This window comes from Megalobrama amblycephala, unplaced genomic scaffold (genome assembly GCF_018812025.1).
Source record: "Megalobrama amblycephala isolate DHTTF-2021 unplaced genomic scaffold, ASM1881202v1 scaffold460, whole genome shotgun sequence".
Classification (NCBI taxonomy): Eukaryota; Metazoa; Chordata; class Actinopteri; order Cypriniformes; family Xenocyprididae; genus Megalobrama; species Megalobrama amblycephala.
Window position 1 is genome coordinate 145,521 of NW_025953390.1, and position 23,952 is coordinate 169,472.

General features: G+C 37.1%; 1 protein-coding gene and 1 pseudogene across 1 annotated transcript; both read left to right on the forward strand.

Annotated features, from left to right (window-relative positions):
* The first annotated feature begins 428 nt into the window (after positions 1 to 428).
* On the forward strand, positions 429 to 1,992 carry LOC125261679 (annotated as a pseudogene).
* Positions 1,993 to 17,409: 15,417 nt separating this feature from the next.
* On the forward strand, positions 17,410 to 23,746 carry LOC125261680 (hydroperoxide isomerase ALOXE3-like). Its single transcript, XM_048180238.1, is given in 11 exon segments — positions 17,410 to 17,414; positions 17,922 to 18,025; positions 18,122 to 18,291; positions 18,400 to 18,543; positions 18,729 to 18,932; positions 19,307 to 19,393; positions 19,664 to 19,833; positions 20,168 to 20,289; positions 22,525 to 22,625; positions 23,114 to 23,284; positions 23,511 to 23,746. Coding segments are annotated over 11 exon segments (1,458 nt in total). The 3' UTR covers positions 23,691 to 23,746.
* The last annotated feature ends 206 nt before the right edge of the window (positions 23,747 to 23,952 follow it).

Sequence of the window (23,952 nt, forward strand, 5' to 3'; positions counted from 1 at the left end):
ACTATTGTATAAGGTTAACAATTATGGTCAAGATCCCAAAAATTGTTACTCCATTAAGGATCTAGAACCAGCAACATATAGGTGTAGGCACACTACAACACATAATGAATACACATTTGAAGTTTACTGAACTTCTTTTTAACCTAACAAAGCTTGAACCAAAAAACAATTTGAAAACATTTGTTTGGACTGGACGAAAAGAAGGGACATACTGTGTGGGAAAATGTGAGGCAAATATGGACGATTTTACTAGCCCTCATAATTGTTCATGGACATTACATCATTGCTTTAATCTAACCACATGTGGATATAGAAAGCCCACACAGTGTCCAAAGTTGTATCCCACCCCTCCGGGTGGCCTTTATCAAAGGAAATGTCAACAAAACTTTGCTTCCACGATGTTAATCTTGTGATAACACATGTGAACATATAACATCTCTAACATTTTGTCTGCTTATGTAGAGCATTGTGATTATAATGATGAAACATATACATGGCTACAGTCACGCATCGAATGATTTAGTTTCTGATTACAAAAACAGACTTGCAGTTCCAAATTCCACCTGCTCGTACAAAGCGAGACCTATTTGGAAATATAGCAGGCCTTTTTGGGTCAGTTAATTCTATATCCAACACTTACAAAATAACAAGTCAATCTCAATTTTCAACATGGTTGGCAAATCAGGTGGCCACTGGTTTTCAACACATCACCAATAGTAATGAAAATATAATCAAAGCGGTCAGATCTGAAGCGCATGCGCTTCTGATGGCCAGTCAAACAATTTTCAATCAGACCCGTACCATCGAGCATGACTTAGCCTGTAGATTGTATGCACAAGATTTGTTTACTGCAGCAAGACAAGAAATTTTAGGATCTTCGTCCTTCATAAGACACCTAGACATGTTTTAAAAGATCTCATAGAAATTTTAGATCCTGCATAGATGGCTTACTTCAGAAAAAATGAAGAAACATTAACTATTCTGAATTATTGTCGAACATTAATGATGTATAATGGAAATGAATGTATTGGTTGTATTGGGTTTTTTGCCACATTCCCTCTTAATTCACCCAGATCAAGTCTACCTTAAATTCCACTACCATACGCTCCAATTGGCGTTGTAGTGAAGGATCAGATCAATTAAATGGGACCATCTTACGGGGTATATGACTTTGAAGGGCACTGAAACCTTGTTTACCACTCGCACCTGTTGTCATGAAACATCTAAGTTACATTATCTGTACCTGCAATACTTTACAACCTTTTTCTGCTAAATGATTCTAAGCTCATTAATGTGCAGTCTTTGCATGGCCATTCCGATGCTGTCCAAGTGTCTCCATACTCAGTGGTGTGTCGTGAAGCGAGATGAATTCCTTTACCTTACGGAGGTCTGACCTGCCCTGCAAATCCACACTTTCTGCCTTGGAAGTGAAAGGAGGACTTTTCAATGGGCCAGATAAACATCCTGGGAAAGATACCGCTAGGACGTAGATGTTTCCCCATGGTGGGAGGACACTTTTTATGAGCAGAGCACACAAGCTTTGGTCAACACGATGGACTTAGTTCAAGGAATTCTTTTACAGACTGAATACCACCTCAACCAAGCACAAGTGGAAGCGAAACCTGGCGAAAAGAACTGCAGAAATCCTGTCTAGTTCCTCTACCCGCTCAGCTTGGTATGCTTACACCTGGTGGGACTGGATGTTTCGGGGATGCGCCATCGCCAGTGTGCTCATCTTCTTATTCACTCTCATCCAGTGCTGCTACTTCAGATGTCTCCTCCGTGCAATGCGCACTTCAACTAATATGGCCATTGCGCTCAGTCCCACTACGGGTACCAGCCTTACAGAAACTACAACCGTAAGCAATCTGCAAGAAATCCATGGATAGTGGCCCCTCAGGGACTGCTCTGGATCTGCCCCAAGTGGACCAAGGGCGGAAACTGTAAGGATGGATTTCACCAAGACTTGAATTCAAGATTTCCTATCCTGTAATAAAACAATAAAACTCTCCAATCTCAAGTGAGGATCTGCGAGAAAGAGCATGTGACAAATACCTGGCTCAGCCTCCTCTCTTCCCCCCATGCTGAGTTCCTGACTCCTCACACCTTCTTCCTTCCTCTCAGGCCATGCAGAACCTCACAAATCTTACTGATCTTAGGTTGTTTTAAGTGACATCAATGTAAATACCTCTGGTGCGACTGGTAAGGTGGTTTCACTCCCACATCAATAGAACAGACAAGAATAAAGATAAACAGAAACCTGTTCTCCTGGTGTGGGAGAATGCCCCAATAAAGAGCTTTATTAGCCATTTGTTTGATTCCCCAAAAACCAGGCGTGGTGACCCTCTTGGAGGCACGAGAAAGGGTCCGAACAAAAGTCGCATGAAATATTTGGGTGCTAAATGTTTACTGCTCTTTTGTTAAGGATTTGGGTATTTAAAGGGACTTTGGCAAACCACTCAAGGAAGAAATCTGTAATCCAGAGCTTCCCGCACAACTGCTGTGTGTATCTCTCTATTTGCCAGGTATGCTGACTCTTTGAAATTCTTTTTAATATCTTTGGTTTCGAATTGTATTTTGTATTTTATGCTGATCTGGTTGTGTGATGTATTCTGTTTTGATTGATTCTTATTGATGTTTTATCCTGCCTGGCAAATTAATAAATGTGAATTCTTGATTTATTCTGGATTCCTCTTAAAATTCATTATGACTAGTAGATTATTAGAGTCGAAGGTATTTCCACAAATCTGCGTTCAGGATAGATTCAAAACGGAAAAGCTTTGAATGGAAAGGAGCATAGTGGGCACATCAATTTGAGTCCATTTTGATTTCTTGTCTAATCATCTGACTTAAATGCAAGTTGCAGTTTTCGTGACTATATCAAAACGGTGCTTTTTGTATGAACAAGCATGTAAGCAGAGCGCGTTCCGACTTAAAGGTAGATATTTACCCTGCATCCCTCTGACTTTAAGATCCAGAACTGACGAGTTTGTGATCGGGAAGAAGCATTTAATTCGGCCGAAATGACTCTTTCTAAAGCGATACCGGGACTTTTAGTGAACCAAATATTTGTAATTATAAGATAATCAGAAAAATCTAAAGATCCAAATTTAAATACCCAACTAATCACGATCAGCTGATTGCATCAGGAGACATTTTGAAACTAAGAGTCACTTAATAATTGGAGTCAGATTAAAACTATTCATGGAGTCAGATTTTTAATTAGACAAACAAAATCAACGGTGTATTAAATTAAGATGATTTTTTCAGACGTGCCAGAGGACTTACACGCAAAGTACCTTCGACCAGACCACTAGACGCCGTCGTTGGGCTAGTGGGTGGAACTTTACAATAGTAACAATTAAAAACATGTAAACAAAATGTTTGATAACTGTTTATATAAAACAAAAGGTTTGATAACTGTTTATGTAAACAAAAGGTTTGATAACTGTTTATATAAAACAAAAGGTTTGATAACTGTTTATGTAAACAAAAGGTTTGATAACTGTTCATGTAAACAAAATGTTTGATAACTGTTTATATAAAACAAAAGGTTTGATAACTGTTCATATAAACAAAAGGTTTGATAACTGTTCATATAAACAAAATGTTTGATAACTGTTTATATAAAACAAAAGGTTTGATAACTGTTCATGTAAACAAAAGGTTTGATAACTGTTCATATAAACAAAATGTTTGATAACTGTTTATATAAAACAAAAGGTTTGATAACTGTTCATATAAACAAAAGGTTTGATAACTGTTTATATAAAACAAAAGGTTTGATAACTGTTTATATAAAACAAAAGGTTTGATAACTGTTCATGTAAACAAAAGGTTTGATAACTGTTCATGTAAACAAAAGGTTTGATAACCGTTCATATAAACAAAAGGTTTGATAACTGTTTATATAAAACAAAAGGTTTGATAACTGTTCATATAAACAAAAGGTTTGATAACTGTTTATATAAAACAAAAGGTTTGATAACTGTTCATGTAAACAAAAGGTTTGATAACTGTTTATATAAAACAAAAGGTTTGATAACTGTTCATATAAACAAAAGGTTTGATAACTGTTCATGTAAACAAAAGGTTTGATAACTGTTCATGTAAACAAAAGGTTTGATAACTGTTTATATAAAACAAAAGGTTTGATAACTGTTTATATAAAACAAAAGGTTTGATAACTGTTCATATAAACAAAAGGTTTGATAACTGTTCATGTAAACAAAAGGTTTGATAACTGTTTATGTAAACAAAAGGTTTGATAACTGTTCATGTAAACAAAAGGTTTGATAACTGTTCATATAAACAAAATGTTTGATAACTGTTTATATAAAACAAAAGGTTTGATAACTGTTCATATAAACAAAATGTTTGATAACTGTTTATATAAAACAAAAGGTTTGATAACTGTTCATGTAAACAAAATGTTTGATAACTGTTTATATAAAACAAAAGGTTTGATAACTGTTCATGTAAACAAAAGGTTTGATAACTGTTTATGTAAACAAAAAGATGTGATCACATCAAAAGAGAGTAGAAAGAAAAACAGCCCAATAGCATATGCATATTAACCATTAAAAAGTGAAAGACAACGGGTATTGTAGTGCCTTTATTAAAGCATGTACTAATTACTTAGTAAAAAATGACAGACAATGGGTTCTGTAACACCTTTATTAAAGTATATACTAGTTACTCAAGAAAAACGGCAGACAACTGGTATTGTAATGCCTTTATTAAACTGTGTATTAATCATGTATTAAGGAATAAAAAGAACAACTGCTAGTATAATGCATTTGTTAGTAATATGTTAGTAGATTAGAGAGGAGAAAACATGTATTAGATAGAAAAACAGGTATTACCTTGAAGTGATGTGTTGCAGACGAGGAAGCGGAGACAGCAGCGCAAAAGGGCCCAAAGAAGAAGGACCAAGGAACAGCGGGCTATTTATAGACACATTTTGTGGTGTTTTCCAGATCTTATGACAGCCCCTGATTTTGGATTCGACCAATTAACTGTAAAGGACTGATGATTTATGAGGGGACTTTTATGTGTCATTACATCAGTGGTTTGTGTTGTCTATAAAAGGTTAAGAGAAAAGCAACAGGTCAGACGCTGCTTCTTGATGAACGGCCTCTCCGGTGTTAGATAACTTGCTGTTAGCACCTCCTGCAGACAAAACGCTTATAACCTAAGTGTAACCTGTAATTTTATTTTATTTTATTTTACCATATTAGCGTTTTGTATGTAAACTACTTAACCTGTAATCAATAAAACTATACTACTTATAACTAAGAAGCTCGCCAGCAATAAGTCTCTGATTTCTAAACTGAGCTGAACAGACCACGGAGAAGTCTTCTGCAGACCTATTTGTGAGTATGAGATTTCAATTACTTATGAATTAGGGCAGATTCGACTTTCTTTACCTAACCTGAGAATAACTAAAATAAGGTAGAAGGTGTAGATAATTCAGCACCATAAAACAGTACAAAACCAATGACAAACATTTAGCGTTTAACCAGTGTCCTTATTTTTTGCAAAATCATTGTTCATGTCAAGAAACAGTTGTGTCCAGAGACCTGCACATGTGTATTTAATTGTGTTTGAACTGTACATTGTGGCCTTTCTGTGTCACCATCACTGACCATGTGCATACAAGGCAAAGTCTGGATATATCATAGACACACAGTTATTCAAAGCCTAAAGCTCTTCTTTCATAAGCTGCTATGTACATTTCTGTACAACACTGAAAGTAATTGGCAGAGAGATGTTGAAAAATTCATGGTGATGCATTCATGGTCAGTATGAAAGCAAGATTGAAACTTTTTTTTCACAGTACAAAAGAAAATAAATACATCAACCATGTGTAGTTGGACCCCCCAAAAAAACTAGCAACCAAAAAACTAGCATAATTTTCAAAAAGGTGAATATTCCAAAGGAATGGTGCGTATGTGTGTCCTGGTAGGGGACCAAATGTCCTCACAGGTAAAGTAATACCAGTGCATTTTGAGTTTGTGGGGACACTTTTAAAGTCCCCATGAGGAAACAAACTTATACATAAATCATACAGAATTATGTTTTCTGAACATCTAAAGATTGATCTAAAGAGTAAAAGAACATCTAAAGAACAGAATGTTTTCTGTCATGGGTAGGTCTAGTGGTAAGGTTAGTGTAGGGGGAGAGAATATATGGTTTGTACAGTATAAAAACCATTACGCCAATGAAATGTCCCCATAAAACATGGAAACCCAATCACATGGAAGCAGGGTCAGTGTCTCCACATGCCTCCTCCATTGCCTGAAGAAGTGTTATGTTGACATAGAGACAATGATCATGCACTTTCCAGCACCATGTGGAGAAAAAATCCTCAATAGGATTTAGAAATTATGAATATGGAAGCAAGTAGACAACAGAAAATTTGTTAAAAAACCTATAATTTGACCTTTGGCCTATTTATAGGCCTATTCTAAAGCCATAAATTGGTCGGTGTTAAGTAAAGCAATAAGTGTTTGCACATTTGAGGAGTTAGTGTGAGGCACTGATGAATTAGTGTGGCATTTTGACTGGTTGTGTTTGAAAAAGGAAATCAAGGTACTTCCTGTTAGATTTTTTTTTTGTGTTTTGCAAAAAGTGTTTTATGAAATTGAAAAATAAGTAAAAGGCCAAGAATTAGTGTGTGGTTTTGCAGATTTGGTGTGTGGTTCTGCTGTGTAAGTGTCAGGTTTCAAAAATCGTGTGACATGAAAAGATTGTGTGCAAGCAGTTGGAAAAAACTGTAATAAATGGCAAGATGTCAAAGATCAGTGGCATCTTGCCCATTGAAGCGCTAATGATGTGTTAATCTGATGCTTTGCAAGACAGTTTGCTAGTACCAGCTAAAGTCAGTAGCCATCCCTTTATCTAACCCTCCTTTTGTGTTCATTTCATGTTTGTGAACAATTAAAAGCAGGATTTGATGTCACCAACCTGGGATATGGCATAGCTTGTTGGTCATGGGGACATCTTTATAACATTTTCAGCTAGCAGCCGAGCCCTTATCTCAGGTGGGGATTGTAAGGGTGGTTCGCCTACAGTGGTTCAGGCGGCAGGGCTGCCAAGTGACTAAAGAAACGTTAACCTCAAGATGGTAGAAATCCCAACAGAAAGCCCCAACCCTGTCTTCAGTCAGGAGATTTATAGTGCAAGATGTATGTTATCTTAGGTGAGATAAGGTAGCTGTGAAAATCCATCCTTACACCCCACCCCCACCCCCCTTTTTTTGATTAAAGGTCAGAATGCCAACAAACACTGCAACCAATCATAAACTAAAGTTTGAAGTTGTTTCCTTATTTGGAAGAAGGAAGGTATTAATTATTAGATCAGGTGTCATGACAGTGACGAAAATGAAGAAAGTTATAAAATGCTTGGATTCTTCTGCTCTTGGCTTCTTCTTGTTTGGGTCATTCTGAAAGGAACAAGTTTCAATTCAATTCCTTGTTTTTGCAAAAACTTGGTAATAAATCTTTGCTAGTGTTCAAGTGAAATGTAATTTTTTGAAATGTGAAAGGTTTTTGTGGTAATTTAATTTCTCTTTACAATCAATCTAGTAACAACAGTTTTTACACTTATTACAGCAGCAGCATCGTGACTTCTCTTACAGTTAGATGTGAGAATTGCTCTTTCTTCCACTCAATCACTCTCTCTCTCTGGACTTCATGTGATATTCTTTGGTGGTCTCATCATGTTTATATTTTCTCTTAAAAAGAGAATTTCTTTGCAGAATAGCCATGGTGATCTACACAGTAACGACACACACTGGACAGAGGCTTTTGGCGGGCACCACAAGCCTTATCTCTATCCAACTGCGTGGTACTGAGGCTGAGAGTGAGGAACAGAATCTAAATCGCTTTCAGGGTTTTTTTCAAGGATCGGTAAGTGCAACCAGTTAAACCAACAGTAAGGAGTTTTGGTCCAAAAAACAATCAGTCAGAATCCTTACATTTGAAATACATTTGAAAGTTGAAAGTTTTGTGTAATAATGATAAAAATTTTGCATTTTTAAAAAATTTATCTTAAAGTATATTCCCATATGTCTGTGCAGGAGCGAGCATTTAAGATACATTGCAAGGCGTCCCTGGGAGAGCTCATATCTGTCAAGCTCTATTCCAAGTCATTTATGGGTCTTCTTCACGACCACTGGTTCTGCGATAAGATCTTGGTCAACACGCCCGAAGGTGACGAGATTTTGTTTCCGTGCTACTCCTGGCTTGGCTGTAACGAGAGGCTCGTTTTAAGACCTGCTAAAGGTAGGCACTCCCATTTCTGGTCATGGCCAAAATTCACATTTACCAATGTACTTGAAAGCTCAGTGGTGATGTCTTGAAAATGTACTGCATGTGCACACACAAATGTCACATATGTCACTTACATTTAAATACATTTGAAGAGTTTGGTTCCAAAACGCTATAAATCCATTTTGATTAATTTGAGTTAATGTGTTTTCTTTACCAAGAAAGTGGCAAGATGAAAACCACTATTTTCTGTTTCAAATAACAATTTCACATAACATCTTTAGGTTATAATAACATTAAAAATTCAAATACAGATTTTGATTTTCAAAGATTTGTTATAAAAACTGATTTATTTTTTCCCCCAAAATGCAATAAATCCATGACATTTTTTCCCCCCAAAATGCAATTAAAATGCATTTAATCCACTGAATCAATATAAAGGTTATGTTTAATATTGAAACTGTTGAAAATACACAACAAAGTAAGTTGATCCACATATGTAACCCTGGACCACAAAACCAGTCTTAAGGGTCATTTTTTTGAAATTGAGATTTATACAGTACATCATCTGAAAGCTGAATATCTAAGCTTTCCATTGATGTATGGTTTATATTTGGTCAAGATACAACTATTTAAAAATCTGGAATGTGAGGGTGCAAAAATAAATAAATAAATAAATATTGAGAATCGTCTTTAAAGACCTGAAGGCATTTTTAAAGTTTTTTTTTTTCTGAGTGACACATGTAACCTCTTTCTCAGGGTTAACTGTTTAACAGGGGATTTAAACGGTTGCACTTACCGATCCTTGAAAAAAACCCTGAAAGCGATTTAGATTCTGTTCCTCAGAATCTAAATTTGGACCTTGAGTCTGGAATAAAAGATTGATTGATTGATTATTGGTGTGTTCAAGTCATGTCGGTAAGATCGTTTTTACGAGCTGAACGCACATGAACGACACCACAATGTAGTAAATACTAGTAGGGAGCTTGGGATTTTCTTTAAGCCCCGATCTGAATGAGTTGGGGGCGTGTCAGTGAGAAACATGGCGAAATACCACAATACTTATAGGTATTTAGCAGTGACATTGTCAGGCTGTTTACAACAAAGTAAGCTGATTATCAGCAAAAAAAATATGATAGCATCATAATATAACAATATAATATATAATGATAAAGTTTACAATGGCTTCGTAAATTAATTAAAAACATAAAAAAGCAACATACAACCAATGCACATTCTTTGCTCTACATTTTCTAGAAGAAGAAGTGTTGTTATTTTGTGTAATTATTTTAGAGAAGGCACACCACCATCATACTCCGACGAAAGTGACTTGAACGCACCTACCGTCGTACACACGACTTCCCACCTCGTAAATACGAACTTCCTAGAGGACTTGAACGCACCATAAGAAGTAAAACAGGGTAGAAATATAAAGGGTTACACAAACACAAAAGTAAAGACTCATATACTTAAAAAAATATAGCAAAGGAAGTCAAAAGGTAGGTATCGTTTGATAGAACACTTTTTAAAATTTTAGAAAATATAAATTACATTACAATTGGACATTCTCATGCTGAGAAACTGCTGATAAAACAAACAATGTTTTGTTGCTAGGTGGCGCCACTCCGGTTTATAGAGACTACTCAGCACTAAGAGTTGATCAAAATCGTTAGATGAATTAAAAAGCTGAGTTTCTAAGCTTTAAAATGGTACAATGGGGCTAAAGGCACCGCAGGGCAAAAGGCGCCTTTGGTTTTATTTTCCTCTAAACCACTAGCAGCAACACAAAGTTAATTCTGAGGTAGTTTGATCTAATATTTGATGTTTTTAAAATGTTGTTAATTTAAGTAGCAAACGAGAATCGATTAAATTAATGTTTGTATTTTCAGACAAAGGTCTTCTTAATGGTTTTCAGTTTTGTTCAAATTAATTCAAGCAATAGTTTTTCAATAATGGAAGAATATGTAAAAGTATGGTGTTTGGGGTAAAAAGCGCCCCTGCTGTTGGGGCAAAAGGCACCATATTTAACATGATAATACATAGTTTGCTGACTTTTCCATTTGTTGACGTGACATGGTTAGATTCAGATGGCAAATATCATATATCAAATTGGGTATCCATCTTAAAGATATTACACATATTTAATGAAACAACCATATTTAAAAATATTATATTTATCATATCATAATAAAATATAATTTATTGTTACTACTGTAAATCCATATTAAATATTATGGGATCTCCTTCAATGTTTTCATAATTTTACTTTTTAAAGCAATTTTGTTTCTGTATTTTTTAAATATTAACATGAAATTTTTATATTAACATATCTATTTTAATGACAGTATTTATTGAACAAAAAAATAATTATTTTATTTATCAAAATAAACAACAAAAAAAAAAAAATTACAAAATTTGCTAATTAGTGATTCTTTCCAACAAGTATTAACCTAGACATTATTAAAACATATTATTTTATCTAAAGTATTTGTATCCTACAGTGTGCCTTTGTGTGTGGGGTAAAAGGCCCTCTCACCACCTCATACATTTCTAAGATTTATAAACAAAATTAACCACTTTTATGATGTATTTTCACACAAAATCTGCTGCTCCATCAATGTTCAATAAAAACATATATAATTTTCCTGCAATCATACACTTTGAGAGTAGTGAAAAGCAAATTTTTTTCTTAAGGTGTGCCTTTAGCCCCGTTGTGCCCAACCTATTTTGTGTTATTCCACGTTGGAAAATAAGCATGGACGGTTCCAGGAACACTGGATAACATTTTTGCATCCCAGAAAAACAAGAGACATATTTTTAGCCAAATATGTTACATCGTTCCGTGAGTAATATCTCGTGATCACCACAATGGATCATGTTGTTTTTGGGCTCATTTTAATCTGTAAATGGTGATGTGTCATGATCTATGATCTGTGCAATTTTCATGAAGTTATGAGCAAATCGCCACATGAAATGGACATTTGTTTACAGTTAGCGCCTGTGTGCTGTTTTTGTTGTAAACTCAATTTGTGCAGACTTGAGTCTAATGATCATTAAAATGGTGAAAATAATAGTAACAGGAGCATGTTGGAGGCATGATCTGAATGTGTCTGATCTTGTAGCAAAAAGAATTATTGTGCTACCTACTTGGTTTCCATTACTATAGGCTCTTAAAGCGAGACACGCAAACGGGAGTGCTAGCAACGCATTACTTACAATAATACATTTTTGATGTATTTACGGTAGAAAATTTACGAAATATCTTAATGGAACATGATCTTTACTTAATATCCTAATGATTTTAAGCATAAAAGAAAAATCGATCATTTTGACCCATAGCCTACAATGTTGGCTTTCGCTACAAATATACCCATGCGATTTACAACTGGTTTTGTGGTCCAGGGTCACATATATGACAGCCTCTGAACTTGGTCAATACTAATCTTATATACAGGCACTGGTCTAAATACATACAGTCATCGCTCCCAAAATGAATTCAATAACGGGTCATCTTGTTAATGCTATAAAACAATTATGTCTCCTTTTGTCATTACTGATTAAAGCATATCTGGCGCCACCGCATGGTTAAAAAATAAAAACAACACATTTGCCGAGTACAATGGAAATTACTCCAACTACTCAGGGGCGTCGATAAACTATAAATATTCAAATAGCAATCATGTTATGTTTTTTTTTTTCTATCAGATGTTTAGAATCAAAACTGGCAGATTTGAGAATAATCATTCTTGGTCAAAACGGCTTTTAAACACTGTTCATGATTCAGTTTTGGAGTCAGTGACAGAAGTTAGATGCTGTTGTGTGAGAACAAGCAACAGGTGCATTTTTCCTCCTCCCGACTCGAGTGCCTCATCTTCTTAATCTCCTCACATAAATCATTACATTTTGATGACTTGCGTTTCTTCCCCACCGCAGAAACCCACAGGTTCATTAATGCCGTCAAAATTATTCATTTTTCTGTTTTTGTTTATCACAAAGTAGATAAGGAAAACTAGGATGCCGGGTGTATTCAGAGCATTGCCATTACTTTTTACAATGCATGAAATGGTGCGCTATGATTGGTTGAGCGGATGTATCGCATTCTGCAGAGAAGGGAGAGTAGCGTTTTTCGGGAGAATAGGGAGAAAACATCACAGAATAACATGGCGGATATTGCCATGTATTTTGTGATAGCTAGGCATGCTTGGCTGGTGGACCTATGTAAGCTATGCACACACACATATACATAAACCCAGGCCCAGCACCATGAGGGGGCAGAAGGGGGCATTTCATGCTGCTGTCGCTGAGCCAGAGACAGACACTCTCAGTGCTTTTCATATTTCACAACTATTCAGTGTTTTCAACTATATAATGTTTATTTGAGATTTCAAACATTTCTATAGACATATAAATGAAGTATTAAGCTATGTATAAAAAAGTAATTTATAGTTTGTTAAATGAAAATGTTATACCCTGATATGGAAGATGCACTAATCCTTTCAATTATAAGACGAAGTGTTTTATTCATATCAGATAGATTGTGAATGAAACAAAGTTTACTCTCTTCTCCCAGTTCCCCAAGCCACTTACATTTATGTATTTCTGGTAAAAATGGATAAATTTAGCCTACGTGATGTACTGTAAATCCAACAGATCCTCTGAATTGCAATGCAATTGCACGTTCTATCAACTAACATGATCATTATAAAGGTGTTTACATGACAAAACACATTCACTTCCACATATTTGACAATCGAAATATATCATATAATTCATGATATAGTTAACTAGTTAACAAAAAAGGAAAAACTAAATAAACACGATACCTGTCATAATATGGCTGCATGGTGTGTCGCCAAGGAATTGATAGCCGTTCTAAAATAATGTTGTAAAGTAATTGTCACCTTAAAAAAATAAACTGACACTGGGGGCTCAGCTATTTTATAAAGCCCCTAGAATACATACACCAACACACACACCCCCAACCACCCTAAAAAAATCGTGACAAGTCATCGTCCTATGTTTGTAATAATATACAAAATACTGTACATTTTTTCTAAATGTTTTTGTTGCAAACATAAACAAAGCATTTAGATTGTGAATTAATGTTTCCATTTCAGCATCATTTGTGTTCCAGGACATCAACCCAATAGCCCAAAGACAAAGGATGAGGCAGCGAGAAGAGCAACAAAAGTTATTTAGGTTTGTGAGCAGCACACCAATACAAGTCGAGTGTGACAGCAAAGTGTCTGGGTTATATTCAAATAAACTATTATAATTAATAATTAAATTCCTTCCGGTTAATATTTGAATATTGTTGAATATTCTACTTCAAGGTGGCGCGTGTATGCTGAGGGCACACCCCAAGTTATCGATTATGACACTGCCCTTGCTCTGCCAGCTGAAGTCCAATTCTCTTTCACAAAGGAAACTGAGTTTTACTCCAGTGCTGGAACGCAGTAAGTGACCAAGTCATTTTTAACCCTCCTGTAGTGTTCATCTCTTTGTTACACACTTTTCAGCGTTCACGGGTTTGTTGGACCAAAAATATAGGGTTTTTAGAACAACACAACCATAAGAATTTAGGGAAACAACTGAACAGGTGTTGACTCTCTTACCTCAATTCTAAGCAATATGGACAATAGGCCTTTGCCTGGAAAATCCAGCCTCACCACTTTACCAGCGGATGAGTCTGGTCGGCCATTGAATCAATTCGATTTCTAGGGCGGAGCAAATCCGAGCAAACAGGAAGCGGAGTAAACCAATCAGAGAAGGGCGGATATGATGTTAGCAAAGCGACAAGAGAGTCAACAGCGAAAAGTAAATAATTAATGCGTTTTTGGTCATTTAAAACTGAATTCACGGCTGAATAGAACAAACTCTCGGGTCTCCCGTGTGCAATCTTTGTTGATATTGAAGGGACTTTTGCCGCACTAGAGTGACGCTGTTTGCGTCACTGAAATAAACAAATGTGATTGCACAGTACGGTTTGGAGTTGACTCGAATCGCGACAGAGGGCAGACTGACTTCTACAAGATATATCAGTCTGGCCTTGCCAGGCAAAATAGGCCTATTCTTGATTAATCTTTGCCATATAGGCTTCCTCTTCCAGATCACAATTATCGGTAGAAGCGGCATTGAGGCTCCTATCTTTGTAACAGAAACTGTGGGAGAAGACAGATTCTTGTGCTATCACTGTTGTAACTGTGTCTGAGTGTTGATGCAGTTTCACCCTCTGCACATCATCTGTTTTTCATTGGATTAACTGTTTTTTACCATGTTTACCTTTTTCTCACCTATGATTTACACCCAAGCACCACAAAAGATAACCTGCTAAGGGTGGATTACTTTCTTTTAAAGTCTGACACCACTTGGTGGCAGGAGGCTGTAATACACAAGGGGGTTATACACTTAGGGTTAACCCTAATTCTTGGTTAGTTGGACTTTTAGTGTTTATTTAGTTGGACTCTTAATGCAATGGTGTGCATTTCTGACTTGATAACAGTTGTTAGCAAAATCTATCAATTTGCTGAATTTCAATTTTGCTTAAATTTAAGTATAATTTAAAAACATCTATAGGCATACTGTCACGGACACGCCAGGTTCCACTGTCACTCCCTCACAACAATCCGTCACCTGAGTACTGATCACCTGCACCTGTCACCCTTCAGTGCATCAATCAAAACACTTGATTGACATCAAAGCAAATTTAAAAGTGCTGGCTAATGCTCATCGTAAATTCTCTAAGATTATTATTCACATTGGCACTAATGATGTACGCCAGTCGAAGTTCACATTAAAGAGGTGTGTGAGTTTGCAAGCATGATGTCAGTTTCTGGAGTGATGAGATACTTAGCAGACTGATAGTGGTGTCCGCAGAATAATATAGGGTTCATAGATAATTGGACAGGGAGACCTGACGTGTTGAAAAGAGATGGTATTCATCCCTCCTGCCCTCCAAGTATATTAAGCCCTATGAAACACTCCACACACATCAAAAAGACTTTGATGCCTATGGAAACTCTGTTCATGTGTACCTGTCCTGGACACTTCATGTATTTTCTCTGATCGGATAGTTATCCAATCATGAAACGAATGAAAGAGAGGGCTTTTCTTTTCATGTTACAGATGCAACTGGACAAAATTAATCTGGTTGTTGAAGCCACAAATGCAAATTTTACTCCTCCTAAAATGGTAAAAATGAAACGTGCGAGAGCGCTCCTGGTACTCAGATATGACAGCACTACTGCAGCACGCATGGTCGCAGAGGAGAGCATCTCTTCAGCAAGCCAACACTCTCTCTCCAACCGCAGTCTTTGATCTTGAAATTCGCTGATGATAAATAAAATGCAGCTCATATCTTGCTTTCGTTGACATACTGTTTTGCATATCTATTTGCATGTAATGTGGGAATTGAAGATTAGATTTATATTCATTTTGTGGAGACACATTTATGTTGCCAAGTGTATGTAAATGTAACAGTTTCAACACAATGGGTATCCGTTTAGTTATAATGCACAAGGTGGGCTGTGGAAATAAACAACGTGCTTAGCTCGGAAACATAAAAATTGCATCTCGTGACAAAAAGGTTGCTGACCCCTGGGCTAGACTGACTCTCTGCTAGCTGTCTCACATCACAGAAGTCAGATAAATCCCAAAACATGGAGACACTTTCACCTAGATATCATCACATAGAGACTGTGTCTGTACTCCGAATTAGTAAATACAAAAAAACCCCAAAAAACAAAAACAAGCCTAATTAAATAATTAAAGCCTAATTAAACTAGTATATGTTCAGCTAATTGACAGCCTCTTCCATGTGTGCGTCTCGAGAGAATGCAGAATTCAAGCAACAAATGATGCAAAGTTTGGGAGGATTATGTTCAAATGGTCTATCTAATCAGCTCAAGTGGAGGTGTATATACACAGGCAAGAGCAGAATTGCCTATAGTTACCTCGACAGTTTTCTGTATCCCTCCGCCACCCCGTTCCTCACACTCGGCTGAAACGGCAACCGGGGAGAACTGGGCTAAATGAATTCCAAGCTCGGAGCCCTCAATCCCCTTGGACAGCACGCCAAATACACTTATAATAGTTTTTTTTTTTTACTCTATTTGATCATTTGTAAGAACTGCAACAGGTTATCAGACATTATTTATTTATTTATTTATTAAAGATTTATTTTTGGCGTCTTATTGTAGATTCAAATGTATAAATCAAAATATGTCTTGCATTTATGAAAGAAAAGGTTCAGCACCCAAGGCTCTATCACTATTGTCTCATGGTGTACAGTGTTTTTAGGTGGATTAGGATTGTTTGTGATTTAGTCTTAGTGACATAGGAGTCCTCTTGACTACTCTTAATGTTTTACAGATTTAGGAGCTAGTTTTAGCGCTAAAATGCTTTGTGAATTACTCTTAAAATTAAGATTGACACGCCCATTATTTTCTGGACTAAATCGACAAGTTAGAATCTACGTTTAGCTTTAAGATGTTTTGTGAATATGGCCCCTGGATTTTAGTTCAAGAATTGAAAGTTTAAAAATGAGTGTACTCCCGAGACCACTTCCAATCCCTTCCTGTGGAAATACCACCTAAACAGTTTCAAGAATGGAATAAACAAATCTCTAGATTCATTTGGAATGGAAGTGAATTAGATATAAAACATTGCAATTAGATAAAAGTAAGGGTGGCATGTCACTCCCTAATTTGAAAGATTATTATTTTGCCGCTCAGCTGAGACTATTGGTGTGGTATCCCTTGAATTTGTGATTTAGAGGTGGAGACAAAGTGGAAGGAAATAGAAAGTGAGTTTCAAAGGATACCAGTTCAAGCTCTGATAGGTCAAAAAATCTCATTTTCAAAGCCAAATCTCTACAGTTTACTTTACACAATTTACAATAACACAATTTACTTTAAAAATTTATTTTACTATGGTAAAGGAACTGCACTTGGAGAAACAAATCCAGATTTTGAATTGGGTAGTGTACAATCCAGATTTTAAACCAGGGACAGTGGATCATAGGTTTACGCAATGGATTTATTTAGGAATTTCTGCACTCTGTATAGGTTGGCATTTCCTCACTACCTGAATGAAATTAAATAGGTACTATCCCACATACCTCAGCAAGCTCAAGAATATGGCGTGAGTTTTGTTGGAAAAATCTGACTCGCTTTTTTATCACACCCATGCTGGAGGAACTGTGGGGTAGAAAAAGCCCATCATACACATATTTGATTGGGAATGTCCAAAGGTGAATGGTTTTTGGCAGATTGTATGGTCTACTATTCATGGTGTTTTCACTGTAAATATACCAAAATAATTTTCTGTTTGGGAGATATTCCAGATGAGGTTGAAAAAGATGACAAATATTTATTTAAGATTTTACTGGTAACAAGTAAAAAGGCAATAACCTGCAAATGGTATAAGGAAGACTCACCTACGAGAGAAGACTGGTTCCAAATAGTAACAGAGGTTAGAGAAATGGAAAGACTCACATATAAAAGAAATAATTTAATATCTAATATAATAGTAACTTCAAAGATGATGTTACCAACTGCAGCTATGATGGATCAAATGTAGTACATCAAGGTTAGTTCCACTATTAATGTTTGCACTGTGTCCCTGTGTCCCTGTGTATTCTGTGTGTAGGTTAGCTGCTCTGAAACTAACTGGATTGGCTGACAGCAGAAGATCGTGGGAATGCATCAGCCAACTGAATGCAATCCTTTGTGAAAACAGAAACAAAACCTTTGGTATTCATCTTGGAAGAATGAAATGTTCAAAATGACTGTATTGCAAATTAAGCACTCTCTGTACTGCAGTATGTTTTGATATATCATGCTTTGCAGAATACATTCAGGAGCACTGGGATGAGGACGAGTCCTTTGGCTAACAGTTTCTAAATGGCCTCAACCCCATGATGATCCAGCGCTGCTCAAAGCTGCCCGAGAATTTCCCCGTCACAGACGACATGGTCAAAGACTCCCTAAGAGGGAGCAGCTTGGAGCAGGAGATGAAGGTACACTACTCTCTACTGGCATGATTTGGAATGACTAAGTCTGGTTTGGGTTTTGTCTAATTTCCTGTGTTTCTTAATTATTTTTTGTGATCGACCCCCAACACTCAGAAAGGGAACATCTTCCTGTCTGACTACAAGATGTTGGATGAGCTGGTGGGAAATGTAGTCAGTGGCAGGCAGCAGTATCTCACGGCTCCCCTGGTCCTGCTGTACTGTAACCCCCATGGCATGATGCTGCCCATCGCCATTCAGGTGAGTATCTTGCATCTGAAGTGCAGCAATCTATGCAAGTTTAATTTTGTGTCAATGTCTTCATGGAGTACTTATGGCAGACACCTTGGAAATCTTTTCTCTTGAAAGAGAGAAAAATCATAACCCAGATTCCCTCAGAAATCGTTTGCACCATTTTCATGCATGTTCAAATGTAATCTGCATAGTTAAGGCAAAAACCCAGCAAAGAGAATCCCATCTTCCTCCCAACGGATTCGAAGGCCGACTGGAAACTGGCCAAGTTCTTCGTCCGAAATGCAGAGTTTGCCGTTCATGAGGTTGACTTTCACCTGCTGAGAACTCACCTGCTGGCAGAGGTGTTCACTGTGGCGACGTTGCGCAATCTTCCCTCTCCACACCCTCTCTACAAGGTATTGAATCTGTCGCACATGAGTTGATTTAACGTGTGAACGGTGAGGGCTTTTAGCAAAATGGGCATGTCCCAGACATGCCACATCCACAGAGAGAGAATGATAACGAGTTAAATAATATTACTTCTATACTATTTGACGGCAGGGGAGTTTTTCAGTTCACATTCTGTAATTCATGTAAAAATAACTTGAAGGAATGGAATGTAGGGAGTCACCTACAAAAGAAGGCTTGGAGGTACAGGTACACACACACATGCAATAATGCAAGCACAAGAACAAACACACAAGAAATTAAAATTCATCATTCATTCATATATTTTTATCTTGAAAGAATGTGGTGAATGCAGATCTCTTGCTTACTTTTCCTTCTGTAGCTCCTCTTTCCCCATATCCGATACACGCTCCAGATCAACATCATGGCCCGGAATCAGCTGATATCCAAGAATGGGGCCATTACCATGGTATGCATATGGCACAGTTAAAGAGGTTCAATTTTTAATTATAATCCAATACATTTTTTCCCCCCTCATGATCCTATGTACCTGCAAACATATCTTGTAAGATTGGTTATAAAAATAAATAAATAAATAAAAATGTGATGACTGATTTCTTAAAATGATCATTTTTTTATTTAAATTTTGGGTAAATTATTATGGGATTTGTGGTGCAAGAACTTTGTTTATAGCCTTTAACCTAACTTTGTCATGTGTCTTTTCTCCATTAACTCTTAGTATGCAGGAGTAGGTGGAGAGTCATTGGAAAAGTTGCTGAAGCGTGCTACCGCCTCCCTGACCTACAGCGCCCTCTGTCTTCCTGATAACATCTCTGAGAGAGGCCTGGAGAATGTACCCCACTACTACTACAGAGATGATGGGATGAAACTGTGGAACATCATCAACAAGTATGACTACCAGTGGAGTTAATCAAGTGTTTTTTAATAGGCTTTATGCTTTTCTACTCTCCAACTATGTGTAGACTATGTGTGTGTTACATAATACATCCAGTTTTTAGGGCTGAACTAATACATCCTGGTGCACTTTCTGATTCATATTTCAACAAATACAGTGTCAATTATACAGGTTCATGGGTTGAATAGTCAGTAAGCACATGCTGTACTGTGTTGCAAGTCACTTGGAATAAATTCCTGCTTAATAAATAGTGCAAAGCAAATCTACAAAAAAAAGTCAAGCTGTAAATATGTAAACCTGGAAAACATCTGACTGTGTTGCTTACAGGTTTGTTGGGGCTTTCTTGTTATACTACTATCAATGTGATACACACGTGCAGAAGGACACAGAGCTGCAGGATTGGATCAGGGAGATATTCACCAATGGATTCCTGGGAAGAGATGGCTCAGGTCTGTTACCAGTCCACGTTGCAGTTGAAGATGCAGCAAGTCTGATTTCCGGTGAAATAAAAATGTGTCCAGACAAGGGGTGGTGACCTTTTTCAGTATGATGAGCCAAAAAACTAACCTTCACTGCGAAGAGCCACACAACAGATGTGTCTAACAATGACTTATTAATATCACAATTTACTACTTATTACAGTTAGTGAATACATAACACACAATAGTTTTCATGGATTTGAATGTTTGTATAAGCCTACCTCTTTTTACTTTTCCACAATCTTTGTTAAGTCTGGCTTGTATTCAGTTGTAGCTACTCATAGTAACTCTTTCACATGTGTGTCAGTCAGGAGAGCAATGCTTTGATTTCACTTGTTTCAGTGTTGAAAAAAGTGATTCACAAATGTATGTTGACCCAAACATTGACAATAGTTTGAGCGCAGCCTGTTTGACGTTGGGATATCTCTCAATTGGCACAATCTTCCAAAACTCCACGGTTCCTCCCCTCAGAATACTTTTAAGTCTGTCATCCTCAGGAAGTTCCTCAATCATTTCAAGCTGAGATGCTGCTTCATCTTCCAATAAAGGAGCTTTAAACAGTCTGATTCAGCAGTGAATGGGTTAAAGAGAAATCCAATCTGTGGTCTTTTTTGGTGTAGGTTGGAGAATCTGTCCTGAAAACTCTGTTCAAGATTTTCAAGCAGTGTTGCATACCATGCAGTACTCCCATTTACAACCTCTGCTGCTTCTCCACTTGCCTTCAACAAGGATGGAAAATGTGTTAACTCTCTCTTTTGTAGATGCATCTTGAACAGCTTGAGTTTGTTGATAAATGTGAAAACAACCTTCACCAGATCAGGCACCATCTTAACTTCCCTTGCAGATCCACATTCAGTCCATTCAGATAATACAGTATGTCGACCAAAAAAGCCAAATCTGAAATCCACTGGGGATCACATAGCTCAGGATAGTCCTTCTGTTTCTCGGCGAGGAACAGCTCTGCGAGAAAGCACATTACCGTTTGAAAGCCATCTCACAGCGTAGTGATGAAGAAGATCAGATGGAAGATCTTCATCAAGCTCAGCAATGAGATTTTTGATTTCAGTGGCATAATGTCAAGCAGCATAATGTTTCTTAATTTTGCAGTCTTCTGACACAAATCGTACAAATATTGTCAACTGTGGCTTATCTTGAATATTGTAAGACTCATCCAAAGCAATGCTGAAGTACCGGCACTTCTGAAGATCTGAATATAAATGTGTTTCAACTGAGTTGATATTGTCTGATATTCTCTCTTCAACGGTGTGCCGTGACAGCTGAAGGTCCTTTACTGAACGTTTCAAGTGTTCATTTTCGGGACAAAGAATAGCAACAACATCACTGAGGCACTTTGTAACAAACTCCCCCTCAAGGGATGTTTTTTTTGCACAAGCAATTTTCCATGATAGCTGATATGACACTAATGTCACTGTCTCTGAATGCTTGGTGAATTTCCGAAAAAGCTGACTTTGCTTCTCTGACTGACGTTTCAAAGTGTTTACCTTGTGCTTGTGAAGTTCACTGCCTTTAGGAAATTTCCGGGCCACCGTAGGATGGAGTGATGTGAAATGGCACTCAAGATTTGAAGCCTTAAAATGCGACAATGTAGTCTGGCATATCAAGCAGATGGTTTTCCATTTTGTTCAACCAAAAAATATAAATTCTTCCATTCAGAAAGAAATGTTCTTTGAAGAATTGTTCATCTTCATCTTCATATTTGCACTAAGCTGTTCACTTTTTTGATTCTGCCATGATGATTCCTACTAACTTAATGTTTCTTCATGTCAATCAGGCAGTGTAAGCAGCTTCTGTCAGTCAATAGGCTACACACGTTAAATCGTGCGAGAAGTTCTGTTAAAATAAGTTAAACAGAACACGTGAATACTGAAGACTCGTGAGTTGGCTCGCCACCCCTGGTCTAGACAAAAGAGTTTGCATTTCCAAAGGAATTGTTGCCATATCAGGAATTTAATCCAACAAAGGTTTCCTTTTTTGTGTATTCAGCTCAGTATTTGCAACCTACCCCCTGTGATGGGTAGGTTTAGGGATAGGGTAGTGTAGAGGGAGAGAAATTACAGTTTGTACACTATAAAAACCATTATGTCTATGGAATGTCCTCACTAAGATAGCAAAACAAACCTTTGTGTGAGTAAAACATACTAAATTGGGTTCCTCACAGAAGCAGCCTTTCATTCTTCTTCCCAGGAATGCCATCATATTTTCAGACTGTGACAGAGCTCGTCAAGTTTGTCACCATGGTGATCTTCACTGCATCAGCCCAACATGCCGCTGTAAACAATGGACAGGTGAGTTACTACAAGTCAATTCAGTTCCAGTCACACAGAGCCATTAAAGTTGCAGTCCGTGATCCTAATCCCAAGTTTTTTTTCTCAAATCCAACAAATTGTTCCATACATTCCTCTAGCTGTCGTTCAGTGTCCGAGCTCAAAAAACCCTCTGTTATCCTGGCTCTGTGAATGAGAAACAAACATGACCATAAACAACTCCAGCTAATCAAGCTTCAGGAGCATTGAAGAAGAGTTTCATTTGATTGGCTGTTGAGTTTAAATATCAAAACCTTTCACAAAACCGAATTACAGGCTTTTAACAGTTGTCTGTTATTAACATTACCTCAAGATGCTTTAACCCCCTAGAGCAAGTAGCCCACAACGACATGAAAAACCTTTTTATATCCACTTTCCTTGGCCTAAGTGATGTTAATTATGTGCTCTTATTATTCTTTGTGAATATTTGGCTTACATGTCATAATTTTTCACCAATTCTTTCCCCCCAGTTTGACTTTGGTGGATGGATGCCTAACTACCCCACTGCCCTCAGAAAGCCCCCTCCCAAGGAGAAAGGTCACACCACTGAGGACACGATCCTGGAGACCCTTCCTGATGTGAGCACGACAGTGAATGGGATGGCTGTCCTGAGACTGCTGAGCAAGGATTCTGCAGACCATGTGAGTTTGTACATCATCAGGGCACAGGTTAAAAGACTGCCATTCAGTTTTTGCTGTGAAAAAGAGAAATATCTGAATGCTGCTCTTGTGTACGTCATCATATTACTCTATATGACGATGGCTTACTTACACTGCTTTTATTCCTCTGGTTTGCATTACCTGTTACATTACAATGTTAATTATCAACATGTAATTTATTATTACAATCTTGATACCCTTTCTGTAGTACCCTCTGGGCCATTTCCCAGAAAATCTGTATGATGAAGACGTCCCCTGCAAGTTCATTGAAGAGTTTCAGAAGGATCTGAGGGAGTTGTCAGATCTCATCGAGGAACGGAACAAGAAGTTGGAGCTTCCCTACACCTATCTGAACCCCAAAAATGTGGACAACAGTGTAGCCATTTGAAAGGAGACAGTAGTCCTTCTTAATACATTTGTCTTTCTATTAATAGCTTTGTCAATTTTTTTGTCAAAAAAATAAGAAAAGACCAAAGCAAAATAACTCAAAGTGAGATCATGGATATTGCCTTTTCAGGGAAAATAATATGCGTGGCGGTTTTTTTTTTTTACTTGTGAGTTCTGAGATATATATTCTTACAACTGCCATCTAGTGACATAAAACAGTACAATCCTGCAATATTAAACATTTTTCAAAATCAAACAACTTT